The sequence below is a fragment of the Mugil cephalus genome, chromosome 7 (assembly GCF_022458985.1).
Source record: "Mugil cephalus isolate CIBA_MC_2020 chromosome 7, CIBA_Mcephalus_1.1, whole genome shotgun sequence".
NCBI lineage: Eukaryota > Metazoa > Chordata > Actinopteri > Mugiliformes > Mugilidae > Mugil > Mugil cephalus.
In genome coordinates this window covers 3,640,083-3,657,771 of record NC_061776.1, presented here as the reverse complement: position 1 = coordinate 3,657,771, position 17,689 = coordinate 3,640,083, and the positions used below count along the sequence as shown (strand labels likewise).

General features: G+C 40.4%; 1 pseudogene and 1 gene segment (V, D, J or C); one reads left to right on the top strand and one right to left on the bottom strand.

Annotated features, from left to right (window-relative positions):
- The first annotated feature begins 1,700 nt into the window (after positions 1-1,700).
- On the top strand, positions 1,701-6,439 carry LOC125011023 (annotated as a pseudogene).
- A 5,892-nt stretch (positions 6,440-12,331) lies between these two features.
- LOC125011051 lies at positions 12,332-14,996 on the bottom strand. The segment is given in 3 exon segments: positions 12,332-12,564; positions 12,652-13,433; positions 14,933-14,996. Coding segments are annotated over 2 exon segments (486 nt in total).
- Positions 14,997-17,689: the final 2,693 nt, after the last annotated feature.

Below are 17,689 nucleotides of genomic sequence, written 5' to 3'. Positions count from 1 at the left end.
AAATATAAAAAGTCCTGTAAAACACCAGTGACATGAATAAAAATCAACTGTGATAAAACGGAATCAGGATGAAATAAAATCATCAAATCAGATAAAACAGAGTTAGTAGGAATTCAAATCATGTACAAGAAGAAGAATTAAAAGGATTCTAAAGTCTTGAGCCTCTTTTTAAAAGTATCAACAGTCTCTGAGGCCCTGAGCTTCTCCAGCTGTTCCACAGTCGGGGCCATAATAACTGAATGCTGCCTCCCCGTGTGTCTTAGATAGAACTTGTGGTTGGTTAAAAGGCCGGTACCAGAGGACTTCAGGGTTCATGAGGGTCGATACGGTAAAAGTAGGTCAGACAAATAAGAAGGTCCAAGACCATTAAGACATTTAAAAACTATTAAAAGAAACTTAAAATGATCCTGCTGAAGCGCATGGGGAGCCAATGCAAATACTTTATAAACTAGTCCTCTGTAGGTCTGGGTGAGGGGCTGACATTTGAGTCTGGCCTTCGTCACTGTTGCTCTGGTGTTTGTGGCTCAGCTCAGGTCTTCTGACACCTGAAGACCAGGAACTTGTGACCGTCTGACTGATCCACTTCAGTCCCCTGGATGTTGAGAGGATGCAGAGGGGGGCTTTCCTCTGGAAGTCCAGAATGAGTTCTTTTGTTTTTCTATGTTGAGAACAAGATTGTTGTCCTCTCCATAGGTGGTGATGTTATTTATTTGTTCTCTGTATGAAGTCTCATCCCAGGATGGTTGTGTCTTCTGTGTATTTGACGGTGACATTGTTTTTGCTCGTGGAGACACAGTCAGAGACAGTGTAGAGAGCGTAGAGTCTGGAGCTGAGGCAGCAGCTCTGTGCGTCTGGATGCCTTTGTACTTTCAGTGACTCTCCACAGGATGGCGCTGCTTCTCTTTGCTTATTCATTTCAAAATGATCAGAGCTGATCAGGTCTCTAATTGTCAAACATGTCAAAATATTTGATATTTTTCTTTAACTTGTCAAATTCCTCCTGTATGTTCTGAGAGATATTAAAGCTGTAGAGTAATATTAGACAATAAACCTGATCTGAGAAGGATTTTTAATGGTTTCGTCTCTTTAAATGTCAAATATACAAAATAAAATCATACAAATACATGGATTATAATATTATTATATTTATAGAGTTTTCAGTGATTCGTTCATGATTTAAGGGCTTTTAAAGAGAATTAACTTTCACCTCAGCTGAAATAGACAGAGAGACAGAGTGGGAAAAAAATTCAAGTCACTTGAAATTCACTTCCATTACTGAATGAAGTGAAACACATTGAAGAGTTCAGTCAGAGTTGAGGAGCTGTGTGGATTTGTGGTTTTGTATTTTCATCTCATCTCTTCAACAACAGAGAACAGTCTGTGTTACTAAAGTCACCACCAACCTGAATGTGTTTGTGGGAACATGAATGTTTTTTAGTTTTTCTGCATCATGTGACCCAGATGTTTTTCATCTGCTGTCAGACTCAAATCAAGACCATGAAAGGACACAGCAGCTTGATCTGAGCTGTCAATCATCAGCAGCCGTCTCATCTGTGGGCTGCAGGGGCTGATGGGAGCTTTGAGGACCTGCTAGAAACCACGTGGCCTCGTCTCATGTCACAGCTCGTCCTTGTTGGGCCTCAGCTGCATCAGAGCTCCACTTCTCCCCAGGTTCACCAGAGGATACACCACCACACAAAATGCTTTTCCTCCCAGCTGCTGCTCTGTGCTGTCTGTGTTCAGGTGAGTGTTTCCAACAAACTCCACCTTTAACAAACACTGTCTCACTAACCTTCATCTATCTGTCTGTGTCTCTACAGCCCTGGTTGCCATGGCAGCAGAGCTGACCCAGGACCAGTTAACATGGACCAGGAGAGTTGGTCAAACAGTCTCCTTCAGATGTGAAGGAATTGAACAGTGTGATAGTGATTATATCCGCTGGTACCAGAAGAAAGAAACAGAAACATTCAGAGTGATTCTGTATATTGATAAAAGCAATGGTTATATTTATAAAGGTTACGGTCATCCTCAGAGAGATGATTTCTCAGCTGTGAATAAACAGAACAGTTGTGAGTTAGAGATAAAGAAAGTTAAAGTCGATCATTCAGCCTCCTACTACTGCTCCTGTTGGGACCCACAGTGAGAAATGATGTGAGCAGCCTGAACAAAAACCAACAGATGAACAGATGTCAAACAGTGTTTGTGACAGGAAGAGAGCAGTAAACCACAGCCCAGGTTCACATATTTCACCTCCATCTCAGACAGAGTCCCAAACATACTGAGTTGTGGGAGATTCTTCTTTCCTGCTCTCACTATTTATTTGACATCAGATTTATTCATGTTGTTAGCAGATATTTCAACAGTTAGAAAAAAGATGAAAACAACACAGAGAAGAAGAAAGAGCAAAAATACAAAGTCAATCAAAAGAATTCAATGAAAGAGCAAAAGAACACAAAGATATTTTCAAAGACTTTTAAAAGTCAAAGTTGAATAGAATGAATGATTTCAGACAAATGTTCCAGGTGTAGATGAAGCTCCTCTGCTCTGAGCTGCTGCTGGAATAAAGTCCATTCCTGCTTCAAAATGTTAATGAAAACACCTTCCAGCAGATTTCACCACATCATTTCACTTTCTTCCATTTTCAACCAGCCGATCACCTTCAGAAATACTCAGATGACTGTGCAGTGACTCGTGTTAAAATGAGGAATGAGATCATAGAGGACTCATCACATGTTGAATGTTGGTCAAACCAAGGAGCTGGTAGAGGATTTCCACACAGACAAACACACAGCACATTAAACTCCAGACAATGGTCATAGAGAGAGTGGACCCTTATAAATACCTGAGGTGATAAGTGTTGTCATAGTAATTTACTGTATTGTGACGTCACCCATTGGATTCTGCACCTCGAGGTCGCGTTCGCCTTGTTGGATGCATTTCTGGATATTCCTAATAAGGACATGGGGGTCGTGTTAGGGCGGCGCTAAGGCGGCCCGATTTAACCCTCTGCTACGTCTCACTCAAAGGTGAGAGGTTTAGGTAGAGTGGTCGTCCAATAACTGAAAGGTTGGTGGTTCGATTCCGCCCTGTCCCTAGTCTGTCTGTTGTGTCCTTGGACAAGACACTTAACTCACCTTTCCTCCAGGTAAGTGATTAATAGTGAGTGATGTTGGTGGTGGTCTGAGAGGCTGTAGGTGCACATTAGCAGCCACGTTTCCGTCAGCCTGCGCCAGGGCAACTGTGACTACTGAGGTAGTTTACCACCACCAGGGTGTGACTGTGTGAGCGGATGAATGATGCAAACAATTGTAAGCATCTAAAAATGGAAAAGCGCAATATAAAACCAATGCATTACTATTATCAACATGTTTAATATCGCTGTAAAATTGGGCCTTTAATATGGAGGTCTGTGGGGATTTGATCCCCTTTGGAGAGCTTCACTGGATGATCTGAAACACCGCCCCCAAACGGTCACTGTCCAATCATACATCTCAGTGACCGTTACTATGTAAATGTCCTGGTGTTGTGGTGTCCCTATGGTAAATGTAAGTCAGACACTAGTTACCCCAGGAGTTTGACTGAGGGAGTCGTGTTCGTCCCGTACACGAAAACACAACAGGAGTGGTCCCTTAAGTGGATCAAACGGTGTGGAACAGAAACATACCACCATAGATAATGTGAAAAAAAAAACTTTAGTTTTGACAGAGTGATCCTGACTGAACTATTGTCAGATATTAGTAATATCAGTACCTACCTTTAGCTAATATTAGCTAGCTAGAGTTACCTTAAGTGGTTGTGTTGGGTCTCATTGATCTCTCTAACGTTGTGTTTGGTCACTTTATATCACAGTTGAACACAGCGTCCCACCAATGCAACTTAAACTTATTTTGTTTTCTTCTTCCATGTAGCATTCTGTGAATGGACAGCGGCACCATCAGCGTCAAGAAGCTTCATGGGCTAGCAACACTAGCTGTTGTGGACAAAAGTGTTTTGTACTTCCACATGGGCTTCATCTTCATCTCATCTATCCATCCATCCATCCATCCATCCATCCATCCATCCATCCATCCATCCATCCATCCATCCATCCATCCATCTATTACAGAAACACATCAAGGAGCTGAAATATGATCCTTCCTCCTCATGTGACTCCTTCAATTCAGCTGACTCTCTCAGCAGCACACAGGTTTTTGTATTAGTCTTTTTCACTGTGTGACAGCAGCTACTGGTACTACCACATCTTTGTCTCTGGAACTAAACTGTATGTAACAGGTAAGAACAAACATTTCTTTTCTTTCACTTGTTTTATTGTAGAAGCTGAAATGTGTTTAAAGACTTTACTATTTGAGATACTTTTTTATTCCTTTAACCAGAATGATCCCACTGAGACTGAGAAGCTCTTTTTAAAGGGAGTCCTGGTGAAAATAGACAGCAGCAAATACAAAACACAGTTAGAAAATGACACAGTTAAAAGACAAAGAAAAGACAAATGAAAAGAAGATGATTCAATTTACAAGCAGGTTATAAAAACTAGTGAATATTGTGGAGTCGGCCTCATGTCCTCTCAGTTTGGATTTAAAAGCTCTCAATGAAACATGAACTGAGTTTGTTTCCAGTTGTTCTGCAACATTTTCCATGTAAAAGGTCCAGAGTGAATAAAAGCACTTGACTGAGAACTGATTTGTATATAAAAGTAAAGCAGCACTGATCCTTCATGTGACCAGAGCAGCTCATCACACCCAGGAGAAGAACTCAGGGGGAATTAAATTCAGTTTAACTGAAAATATTACAAAGACTGAAAATGATTTTGTTTTAAATTAATAGTTGATTTAATCTTTTAATTTCATATCACAGCTCATAGGGTCATTAGAAATGAATGAGGTGATGGAGGTGAAGTTGTGAGTCAAACAGGATTAACATATAAATATAGAATCTGAACAGACTGCAACAACTTTTGCTACAAAACAATTAATTAAAAAATAATAATTCAAAATCTTAACATGAAGCAAAATAAGAACATTGGATCCTGGATCTGTCAATGAATCAACATAACAAAAAGGTGTTAAAACCATATTAGTCCAGTTTGGGGTTGATGAAATGCTGCAGATGCTTTTTTTCTGGCTCCACACAATGCAGGTTTGACATCCGTAGTAATTCCCACAACTTTTCCCACAATAATTTATTTTTTACTTTTGAACCGCTTTAAAAATATCTGAACAAAGGAACAAACAAACAGATAATTATGTGTCTCCTCGACCAGTTGTGTTGTCAGATTTGCTGCTCGTCCTTTAACTCAGTCTGAATTGTTGTTTCTTGATGAACTGACATTTTTAAGTCTGTATCTGGTCAGAATTAACACACGTCTGCTCACACATCAAACATCAAACTGTTTTATGGAAACTTTAAGTGAAGTCGTATTCTAATGTATACTGAATATATGCACCGATCAGCCATAACATCATGACTAGTGAAATGTTTAGACAAGTCAGAGCATCTCCAGAGCTGCAGCTCTTGTGGGGTGTTCCTGGTCTGTAGTGATCAGTATCTATCAAAAGGTTCAAGGAAGGAGAAGAACCAGAGACAGGGTCAAGGATCATAGAGAAGGCTGGCCCGTGTGGTCCCATCCAACACAAGAGCTGCTGTAGCTCAGAGTGCTGAAAACATTGATGCTGGTTGAACTTTGTTCTGTATTGATGAGTAGTTTAGTATCAGAGTCCATGTAGTTTCCAGGATCAGACTGAATCCAGAGCAGAGCTGGAAGCTGCTGTTGACTGTGTGAATGTGTGTGCGCTGTCAAACTTCAGATGAGCAGGTAGTGAAGCCCGTGGTGAGCGTGTATCCAGCAGCATCCAGAGCCCACCTGGAGGGGAAGAGCTCTCTGCTGTGTCTGGCCTCACACATGTTTCCTCCTGAGGTCAAGTTCTCCTGGAAAAGACAGAAGGAGGGCGGCTCTCTGGAGGATCTGACCCCTGCTGAGGGAGAGCAGCTGGAGCTCAGAGAGTCGGGACGCAGAGCCTCCATCAGGCTGGTGAATAGAGATGATCTCTGCACATATAAATACATCTGCTCCGTCGAGCACGAGGGAGGCACAGTGGATTCCAATCAAGGTAATGAAAACTCTGTGACTGTGTCCAGCAGTGATACAGATAATCTCTCACTGCAGCTCTAAACATTTGAATCCTTTTCTGTTTCAGAGTTTCCTCATGTCTCTCAGTACAAAGTGAAGCTGCTCTGTCTGCAGTACACAGTGCTGATAGTGAAGAGTCTGGTGTACTGCTGTGGACTCTCTCTGCTGATGATCCTCAGAAATAAGGGACCGTCCACCAGCTCCACACATGCTGACTGACTGTTTTCTGCTCCTCTTTTCTCTCCATCACATCTCATCACTTCATCTCATTCATCACTTTGATCAGTCTTCAGAAATGTTGTTGAAATGTTCTTCTTTGTAATCTGTATCTGTTCATTCACGTGTTGATTGTCGTCCTGTAAATAGAAACACATATATTCACATAGAAATCTGCTCTTAGAACGTGTTCATTCTCTAGTCGTCTAGTTTATTTCCACTTTTAACTGGGACTTGTATAATAATGAAAATGAAGCTGAATCATCATCAGTTTCCAGCTGTTTCTTCTGCTCTTGTGTTTCTTTCTAATAAATGCAGACTCCACCAGGCTGCTCTTTAGTTTCACTGGAACACACTCAATAAACACGAGAAACCGACACAATCCCAGAGTCTGGTTTTCATCAACTGATTTTTATGTGTCTTAACAAACAAGTCAAACACTTGAACTTTAGAGTTTGGACGTCAGTGAATAAAGTAACAAGCTGCTTCCAGTTCCTGGATGTGACGTCTATGAACCCTGTGAATGAAGCACAGACTGATGCACTGAGAGAAAATGAAGCTTGAAGAGAATTTCCATGACAAATGTGTCTCAGTGGTTAATGAGGTAAACTCATGATACATTTAAAGTGATTGGGACGTTCAGACTTTTTCTTCCAACTAGAACTCAGTGAACTAATGAGACTGGAGGTGAACCAACATGGACGCCTGCTTCACAACAACAGCATGACTTGTTTGTCTCATGGGTTTGTGTCTCTGTCTCACTGAGGCTTGTGTTCTGTTCTGATTAATGACAACACAACAACAGGAAGCATTATTGTTTCTAATAGAAGCTGAAAATCCTCTCACAGGATCAATTTAAACACTTTACAGGTAAAAACTTTAAACTTCTTTAAAGTTCTATTTATCAGAGAGGAGACATTTATGAGAGGATGGAAGATTTTAAACACAACACAATAAAATAATCACAATCATGTAAATGTGTTTCTCTCTCAGATGAAGAACACAGGTGCTTCCTTTAAAGATTCTTTAACCAGAGCTGGTGGTTGAAACTGTCATTGTGTCATTAAAGTGAAAAGCCACAGCTAACGGTGTGGAGGCTGCAGAGCACAAACCCACACAGCCCGTCTGCTGCAGGAAGGAAGTCTGATTGGCTGTCAGCAGTTTGTTTTCTGTCCTAATAACCACTGAGAACAGATTGATATCGGCTGCTGAACACACTCATCACCTCCCCTCCCTTTCTCTTGTTTTCTGTAAACCTTTGTTCCTCTGAGCCTCCACCCACACAGAGATGAACTGAGTCCAATCACCACCTGAAGCTGGTGTCATGTTCAGGGTATTTATAGGTTTTCATGAATAAAGATGGACTTTACAGTTTGAAATAATCACTAAGTGCATGAATTAAATGTTATTTATTCACCAGAAACCTCTGTAATTAATGAGTGATCAGGATTCATCCACTAACAGGTCCAGTTAGAGGACCATGAACTTTCAGTGTTCAGCTCTCAAACAGTTGAGTTTCCACTGACACACTGACCTGCTGCTAATGAAACTATTTCATGACTGTTAATGAAACACATCCTTCATTTGATCAACATTCAAACATCAGCACTGACTCATCAAACCTCTGGATGATACTTTTTAACAGTCTTTACTGCTCTGACATGTTTGATAAACACAGACCTGATCAGCTCTGATCATTTTGAAATGAAGAAGCAAAGAGAAGCAGCGCCATCCTGTGGTGACTCCCTGGAAGTACAAAAGCATCCAGACAATGTTTGAGAGAAACAGCTGTGAGCTCTGGACGCAGAACATCCACCAAGTTCTGGACAAACAGAGTCAATCTGGTGTCAGCTGATTGTTCATTACCACTGTAGCTGTTCACATCTGCAGTTTTACCATCCAAAGAGAAACTACAATGATGAATTTGATCAATGAAAAGAAGAAAGAAAATGAAAATCTCATCATCCATGGATCGTTTCTTTCCTCCTCCTCTTCAGAGTGGATCTCTCTCTGTCTCTACTTTCATGATATTCAGCAGATATGATCAGTATCAGTTACTGTAGTTGGACCCTTTCTTTACTTTCAATGTTTATACGTTTGACTGTTGTCAACACTGTCATGTGAATCACATGAATGTTTCCTTGGATCAAATCTGCTGTAAACATGTTGTACTGGAGAGAATCCAACAGTCCCTCTGGCGTCCTCTGCTGGTTCAAACAACACACTGCTTCACTCCAGCCAGTCTGAATCCTACGTTCCACTTGGGGACGTCATCAGGAGACACGGCACCAACTTCCATTGTTATGACCATGATACGCAGCTGTACATTCCTGCAGCTCAACCAGGACAAAACAGAGGTTTTAGTCATTGGTCCTGAACACCAGAGAGAGAAACTTTTACCAAAACTACAGGATTTTAACCTTTGACAATCTGTAAAGAACCTGGGCATGATTTTTGAGTCTGAGTTGACTTTTACTCGTCATATTAAAAACATAACAAAGATAGGTTTTTACCACCTTAAGAATACAGCTAGAGTCGCCCGTTTCTCTCTCAGGGTAACACGGAGGTGCTGATGCTTTTATCTCTTGTCCTCTGGATCATGACTGATGAGGACCAGAGGGCGGGAACACGTGACACCAGTTTTAAAATGTTTGCATTGGCTCCCCGTGTGCTTCAGGATTGTTTTTAGGTTCTTTTAGTGGTTTTTAAATGTCTTAACGGTCTTGGGCCTTCTTATTTGTCTGACTTACTTTGACCCTTCAAACCTCTTGAACTCTGAGGTCTTCCAGCACCGGCCTTTGAACCAACCACAAGTTCTATCTAAGACACACGGGATGGCAGCATTTAGTTATTATGGCCCCGACTGTTGTTACAGCCCTGGCTCAGAGAGCAATACAAAGGGGGAGACCACACACGTTTAAAGTAATTTAACTGAAAATGTATTTATAAATACAACTAAAATCATCATGATAACGATATCAGTAAGGTCAGTAATGTATGCAACGATGTATGTAAATGAAATGTGTTGATGTTTAAAACAAAGAAACACAAACACAAACCAAGCAGGTGATCAGAGAGAGAGAGTGAGAATGAAGAGTCAGCTAAACACCCTGGGGCAGGTTGCCCAGGTGCATGTGACTTGGTTCTTCAGCTCCACCCATATACCTGCAATGAGCCTGCAGAAAAACAATCATGACGACCAGAAGAGGGAGGGGTCGTCACACTGTGGAACAGCTGGAGAAGCTCAGGGCCTCAGAGACTGTTGATACTTTTAAAAAGAGGCTCAACACTCGTCTTTTTAATCAGGCTTTTACATGACTTAATTTCTCCTTAATTCTTTTTCATTTCATCACATTACTGATTTTAATTCTTGTCAATTCTATTCATCATATTTTATCATGAATATTTTTATTTGTGTCATTAGTGTTTTACATGGCTCATTTTAATACTTTTATTCAACTCCTCTTAGTACTTATTTATTTACTTTTATATTTGTGTTGGATAAACAGTGTTTAAAGTCATTTACTTTATGTTATTTCACATTTATTTTAATTTTTATTCATTTATTTTTCCTATTTCTTTCCACATCTTTCTGTTTCCGTCCTTTAATTCTCCAGTGTTTCCTGGTGGGGTCCTGCCACGCTGGGGGCTGGTCCTGTCTGTCTGTGGGGGTGCCGTCCCTTGTGTCCCTTCAGCCTGGGTGGTTGGACACTCCACAATTAGGTGTGGGGCCCACCTCTCTGCCGGGTCGGGCTGAGCCCTGTGGAGGCACCCCTATGGCCCACCTCCAAAGACATGGTCGTTCAGCCAATTGGTCACCCTAAACAGACCCTCGGTGTGAGTGTGAGTGTGAATGGTTGTTTGTCTCCGTGTTGGCCCTGAGACAGACAGACCGATGACAGCTGGGATAGGCTCCAGCAACCACCATGACCCTAGTGAGGATAAGCAGTAGTAGAGGATGAGATGATGACATTTTTGGTACCTGTTTCCTCCATTTCCTTCACATGGTCCTTTGCTGCTGGGAGTGATTTGAACTCCTCGTACCACAGTCCATTCATCTCTAAAAGACAGTCTGTGTCTCATTCCTGGACACGATGATGGCGCTGTGGTCCTGTGGTATGTAGTATTATTTCTACAGATGAACATGGTTCCTTCACCCATTTGAAAACTGCTTCCAAGCTTTAACCAGACTTGTTGAGGTTCACAACTTCAGCACTGGACAGCTCCTCTGAATCCTCTCTCCAACCAGACATACAGCGACTCAATGCTTTTGTACTTCCAGTAACTCACCACAGGATGGCGCTGCTTCTCTTTGCTTCTACATTTATAAGTGATCAGAGCTGATCAGGTCTGTGTTTATCAAACATGTCAGAGCAGTAAAGACTGTTAAAAAGTATCATCCAGAGGTTTGATGAGTCAGTGCTGATGTTTGAATGTTGATCAAATGAAGGATGCGTTTCATTAACAGTCATGAAATAGTTTCATTAGCAGCAGGTCAGTGTGTCAGTGGAAACTCAACTGTTTGAGAGCTGAACACTGAAAGTTCATGGTCCTCTAACTGGACCTGTTAGTGGATGAATCCTGATCACTCATTAATTACAGAGGTTTCTGGTGAATAAATAACATTTAATTCATGCACTTAGTGATTATTTCAAACTGTAAAGTCCATCTTTATTCATGAAAACCTATAAATACCCTGAACATGACACCAGCTTCAGGTGGTGATTGGACTCAGTTCATCTCTGTGTGGGTGGAGGCTCAGAGGAACAAAGGTTTACAGAAAACAAGAGAAAGGGAGGGGAGGTGATGAGTGTGTTCAGCAGCCGATATCAATCTGTTCTCAGTGGTTATTAGGACAGAAAACAAAACTGCTGACAGCCAATCAGACTTCCTTCCTGCAGCAGACGGGCTGTGTGGGTTTGTGCTCTGCAGCCTCCACACCGTTAGCTGTGGCTTTTCACTTTAATGACACAAGACAGTTTCAACCACCAGCTCTGGTTAAAGAATCTTTAAAGGAAGCACCTGTGTTCTTCATCTGAGAGAGAAACACGTTTACATCTGATATCACACATTACAAACACATTTGTGTTTACAATTAAATAAAACTAATTATTTTATCGTGTTGTGTTTAAAATCTTCCATCCTCTCATAAATGTCTCCTCTCTGATAAATAGAACTTTAAAGAAGTTTAAAGTTTTTACCTGTAAAGTGTTTAAATTGATCCTGTGAGAGGATTTTCAGCTTCTATTAGAAACAATAATGCTTCCTGTTGTTGTGTTGTCATTAATCAGAACAGAACACAAGCCTCAGTGAGACAGAGACACAAACCCATGAGACAAACAAGTCATGCTGTTGTTGTGAAGCAGGCGTCCATGTTGGTTCACCTCCAGTCTCATTAGTTCACTGAGTTCTAGTTGGAAGAAAAAGTCTGAACGTCCCAATCACTTTAAATGTATCATGAGTTCACCTCATTAACCACTGAGACACATTTCTCATGGAAATTCTCTTCAAGCTTCATTTTCTCTCAGTGCATCAGTCTGTGCTTCATTCACAGGGTTCATAGACGTCACATCCAGGAACTGGAAGCAGCTTGTTACTTTATTCACTGACGTCCAAACTCTAAAGTTCGAGTGTTTCACTTGTTTTGTTAAGACACATAAAAATCAGTTGATGAAAACCAGACTCTGGGATTGTGTCGGTTTCTCGTGTTTATTGAGTGTGTTCCAGTGAAACTAAAGAGCAGCCTGGTGGAGTCTGCATTTATTAGAAAGAAACACAAGAGCAGAAGAAACAGCTGGAAACTGATGATGATTCAGCTTCATTTTCATTATTATACAAGTCCCAGTTAAAAGTGGAAATAAACTAGACGACTAGAGAATGAACACGTTCTAAGAGCAGATTTCTATGTGAATATATGTGTTTCTATTTACAGGACGACAATCAACACGTGAATGAACAGATACAGATTACAAAGAAGAACATTTCAACAACATTTCTGAAGACTGATCAAGGTGATGAATGAGATGAAGTGATGAGATGTGATGGAGAGAAAAGAGGAGCAGAAAACAGTCAGTCAGCATGTGTGGAGCTGGTGGACGGTCCCTTGTTTCTGAGGCTCATCAGCAGAGAGAGTCCACAGCAGTACACCAGACTCTTCACTATCAGCACTGTGTACTGCAGACAGAGCAGCTTCACTTTGTACTGAGAGACATGAGGAACCTCTGAAACAGAAAAGGAGTCAAATGTTTAGAGCTGCAGTGAGAGATTATCTGTATCACTGCTGGACACAGTCACAGAGTTTTCATTACCTTGTAGTGCTTTGGCCTCCACTGTGCCTCCCTCGTGCTCGACGGAGCAGATGTATTTATATGTGTAGAGATCATCTCTATCCACCAGCTTGATGGAGGCTCTGCGTCCCGACTCTCTGAGCTCCAGCTGCTCTCCCTCAGCAGGGGTCAGCTCCTCCAGAGAGCCGCCCTCCTTCTGTCTTTTCCAGGAGAACTTGACCTCAGGAGGAAACATGTGTGAGGCCAGACACAGCAGAGAGCTCTTCCCCTCCTGGTGGGCTCTGGATGCTGCTGGGTACACGCTCACCACGGGCTTCACTACCTGCTCATCTGAAGTTTGACAGCACACACACATTCACACAGTCAACAGCAGCTTCCAGCTCTGCTCTGGATTCAGTCTGATCCTGGAAATTACATGGATCATTTCAACTTTTAATGGAAAGACGTTATTTTCTGGTTCTGAATTTGAAGCCAACAACACGTTTCAAAGAAGTTGGACAGAAACATGTGGACTGTGTTTCATCACGTCTTCTTTTATCAACTCACTGCTGTTGTAGTTTAGAAAGAGAAATATTTTCCATGATGACTTGATAGAAGCTTTGGTTTTTCAGGGCCTCCTTAGTTTTTCTTGTTGTTTTTTGATCATAATGCACCAACTGTTTTCAGGTCAGTTCTCAGTCTTTTACTACGGAGCCTTGCTGTTGGAAAACGTGCAGAATGCACTTTGACATTGTCTTGGTGAAATAAGAAAGGCCTTCTACAATAAGACGTCATCTGGATAGCAGCATTTGTTTCTCCACAACCTGAACACATGGTTCATCATTAACGGTGCGTTCACTGGTTAATGAAGATCAGCCTGAACATCATCTACATTCAACACTGCTTTTCATTGTAGGATATTATGGACTGTGGATCACATGTGTCAAACTCAAGGCTGAATGTGTCCTGACACATCATTTTATTTGACCCACCACAACTTAACACACATATGGTCGTCAACATATGCATGAGGAGTAATTCTCAATATTAATGATCTGATAATTATTCTAATAAAGTGTTTATCATGAACTATATCTCCCATAATGTACGTCAATGTCGTGACCTGATGTGGTGATTGGAAATATCAACAGTTAATCCCAAAATGTCCAAGAAGAGAAAAACTGACTCAGAAGGAAGGAAATTTAAGAAAAGATGGGAAAGTGAATGTTCGTGCTTCAAGGAAAAAAAACATGATGAAGGAGTAAAATCTACGTCGTCATTTTGACGCCAAACATGGAGATAAGTCTGTTAAATGTAGCCTCCAAGAAAAACAACAAATGGTTCAAGAATTAAAAGTCAGACTCTAATTGCAGCATGAACTGTTCACCAAAGATACAGATAAAATGATATTTTTCATTTTTCATTGAGAGCTTTTAAATCCAAACTGAGAGGACATGAGGCCGACTCCACAATATTCACTAGTTTTCATAACCTGCTTGTAAATTGAATCATCTTCTTTTCATTTGTCTTTTCTTTGTCTTTTAACTGTGTCATTTTCTAAGTGTGTTTTGTATTTGCTGCTGTCTATTTTCACCAGGACTCCCTTCAAAAAGAGCTTCTCAGTCTCAGTGGGATCATTCTGGTTAAAGGAATAAATTATTTACATCATTTCCAAATCCCTGAATTGTGTTTTTCAGTTGTTCATTTGTCATTTCAGTGATTACAATATGTATTGAATATGACACATTTAAGAGCACAGACTTTAATCACTAATAAAACACATCAACATGTTAGTTTGTGTCAGTCATGTTCAAATGTTTAGATACTTTATGCTGATGATGGTGATAAAACTTCATTTAATTTAACATCACTTTCACTTTGTGTTTTTTCTTTTTCTATTAACACATCATCAATTAAAGACACATTTACCATCATATAAAATAAGTGACAGCGATTAGATCTGACAAGGTTCTAACTTTCAGAAATGATCCAATACAATCGATAGACACTTGAAAAGAATGTGAAATAGTTGAACATCAAATATCATCTTGTTTTCAACAGAATTACTGAGACGATCAAATCCTAAATGTTTGTAACGTCACTAATATTTACAGAAAGAAAGAATGACTTTAGTTGTTCAGTCACATTTCAACATGTTTTCAGAAATGATTGAGCTTTTCTTATGGAACAATGGCTGCAGGATGAATTCTCTACTAATGAGGAAAAAACTAACATGTAAAGCCTGAAGCAGCACAATCTGACTTTAAACACATTTCAGCTTCTACAATAAAACAGGTGAAGGAAAAGAAATGTTTGTTCTTACCTGTTACATACAGTTTAGTTCCAGAGCCAAAGATGAGGTAGTAGCCGCTGTCACACAGTGAAAAAGACTAATACAAAAACCTGTGTGCTGCTGAGAGAGTCAGCTGAGGGGAAGGAGTCACATGAGGAGGAAGGATCATATTTCAGCTCCTTGATGTGTTTCTCTGATGTTCACATCTACATGACTGTCTCTTCTTCTCCTTTCTTTTAGCCTCACTAGCAGCATGGCTCTGATGTTAATGTCAGTGGTTGGTCAGTCCACTACTTTAGTCTTAGTCATGGACTGGATCTGGACTAAAGGATGGATGATGGACTCACATCAACATTTCTACACATTCTTGGTCCCAGAGGATCAACTTCATTAACTGACTGTTGATTTGGACTTTTTATCTAGCGCCACCAGCAGGTCAACATCTGTTTTGGTCATCAGATTTTCTGTTGGACATTCAGTGTCCAGTAGCATCATTACATAGAAACACATATGAAACATATTTAAGTTATAACCTAAACATGTAATAATGTGAATAAATATATAGAATAGTATCAGTAATGACCACAGTCCAGTTGGTTCCTCACAGGGAGGCGCTGTAGAGTCTTATGTCCTGAAGGACAAACGTCCTCCTCAACGTGTCCATGGAGCAGGACAGAGACAGCAGCCTGTCCCTGAACCAGCTTCTCTGTCTGACTATGGTGTGATTTATTTATGTATTTAAAAAAACAAACAAACAAAAAAAACATATTCATTTATTTTCATTTAATAGCACGCAAGTAAAAGGTATATCGAGCAGATCAATATCATAACAAAGCACATACATTGCGAAGAGAAAATAATGTGAAGTTTGAGGTGGGAATGTGCAGGAGGAAACAAAAAACCCTATATGCGCTTGTCAGGTGGCCCTCCTAAACAAAATTCAGCTTTAACAATCAATGCAATAGCAGTCACACAAAAAAGGACAACTGATAAAGAAAAAGGATACATATGTAGCCAAGTTAAACTGAACCAGCACAGGACACAGAAATATCTTCTGGGGTCTTTATTTCTGAACAGAAGAATATGGTGTTTAAATAAAATCAATGATGCAAGTTTAGAACTAAAACTGACTGAGAGTCTTCAACTGTGTCTACAGTACTAGTCAAAAACAAAAATCAGCGACACCACACTGTGCCTGGTACACTGGGACACTTACTGTAACTGTGTTTAGTCTAGTTTAGTCTTGAGTAATTAACCTATTACAACAGAGTATTAAAATATGTCCTACAGTCCAGTACAGACTGCTGAAGTGTACCAAAATGTCCTTATAGGCAACAATAGAGTACAAAGAATTAACTACAGTGGCTTGACCCTAAACCACAAAGTGCCCACAAATTCACAGCAAACACACATTCACAGGTCAGAACTTCACAATGAAAGCTGAATGTAGAGTTGTAATACATAACGTTATTAACTTGTGCATTTTTCCCGTAGCACAAACAGCATTGATGACGTCCTGCTACTTGACAACCGTTGGGTGCCTCATCGTCTGTTTCTCTGCCAACCGCTAACACATACACATTTCAGTAAATGACTTCAGTCTGTAAACATGCATTACTCTTTCGATATTTCCTGTAAACAGCCACATTTGTACTATATTTACCCTCATAAACCTCTGAAAACCGTGGTGTGGTGGCACCGCTGTGGACGACCTCCGGTATCTATTTAACAGCTTTTTCAACCAGTTCACCAAACTGAGAAAGTGCCATTTGGTGGCGTTAGTGAGTAGTTGCACTGCATTTTCCCAGATAAAACTAAATATTATGGAAATGGATGGAGTACGAAATTTGTATTTGCAAAATTGGAAATAAAATGTATTTTGCTTCTTGAATGTGCACTGTTTTTTCTCTAATGGGAGCGGGAAAGGGTTCTAATAATGGGGACCCTGTTCTTTAATGAAAATTGTGAGTTCTACAAAAAAAATTTTTAAAAAAAGTATCGATGTTTTTGGGGAATTGAACTGGTATGTAGAGTAAAAAACAGGTTGGAAGTAGCTTGTGGATGGTTTTTGATACATAAAAAACATATATTTGCAAAAAATGTACTTTGAAAATGGGCAGAAACTTGGGGGATTGCAACGTGAGGTGGAGCTGAGACTCTGTTGGAGAGTATTATCATTTTTGCACAATGATTAATTTCATCATTAATAATTTAATACCACTGAGGGGGCTCGTAAAGTAAAAGCACAAACACATTGAGTATGAGATGTAAGATAGATCATGGTTAATAAAGATTGATGAGGATTTTTCTTGATAACAGATCCCGTATTAAACCCCAAATTCATCCTTGTGTCACACCCAAGAAAAAACCTGCGATAAAGAGTTGTTATTCCAAGATAAATGACTTTTTTGATGAAAAAATAATTTTTTAAACCCAACAGATTGTGCCACTTAAACAAAAAAGGCAAAGATTCTGTATAATTGTATGATGACATTGGTTCCCCGAGGCTCTGTCCTGGGACCCTCCTCTTCCTTTTTTACATCCTTCCCCTGGTCCATCTCAAAAAAAACACAAAAACATTTCATGGTATGCCAACAAAAACCCAACTTAGGGAAGCGCTTGTTTTCCCCCAGTCTTGGGAGTGAAGGGGACACAACGGGAGCTATCTAACGGGAGCTGCAGGGGACAGCAGCAGGAGCTAGCAAAAGGGAGTGCAGGGGGACGTACGGGCTAGCAAAGGGGAGCTCGGGGGCGACTAGAGGAGCTATGCTAACGGGAGCTGCAGGG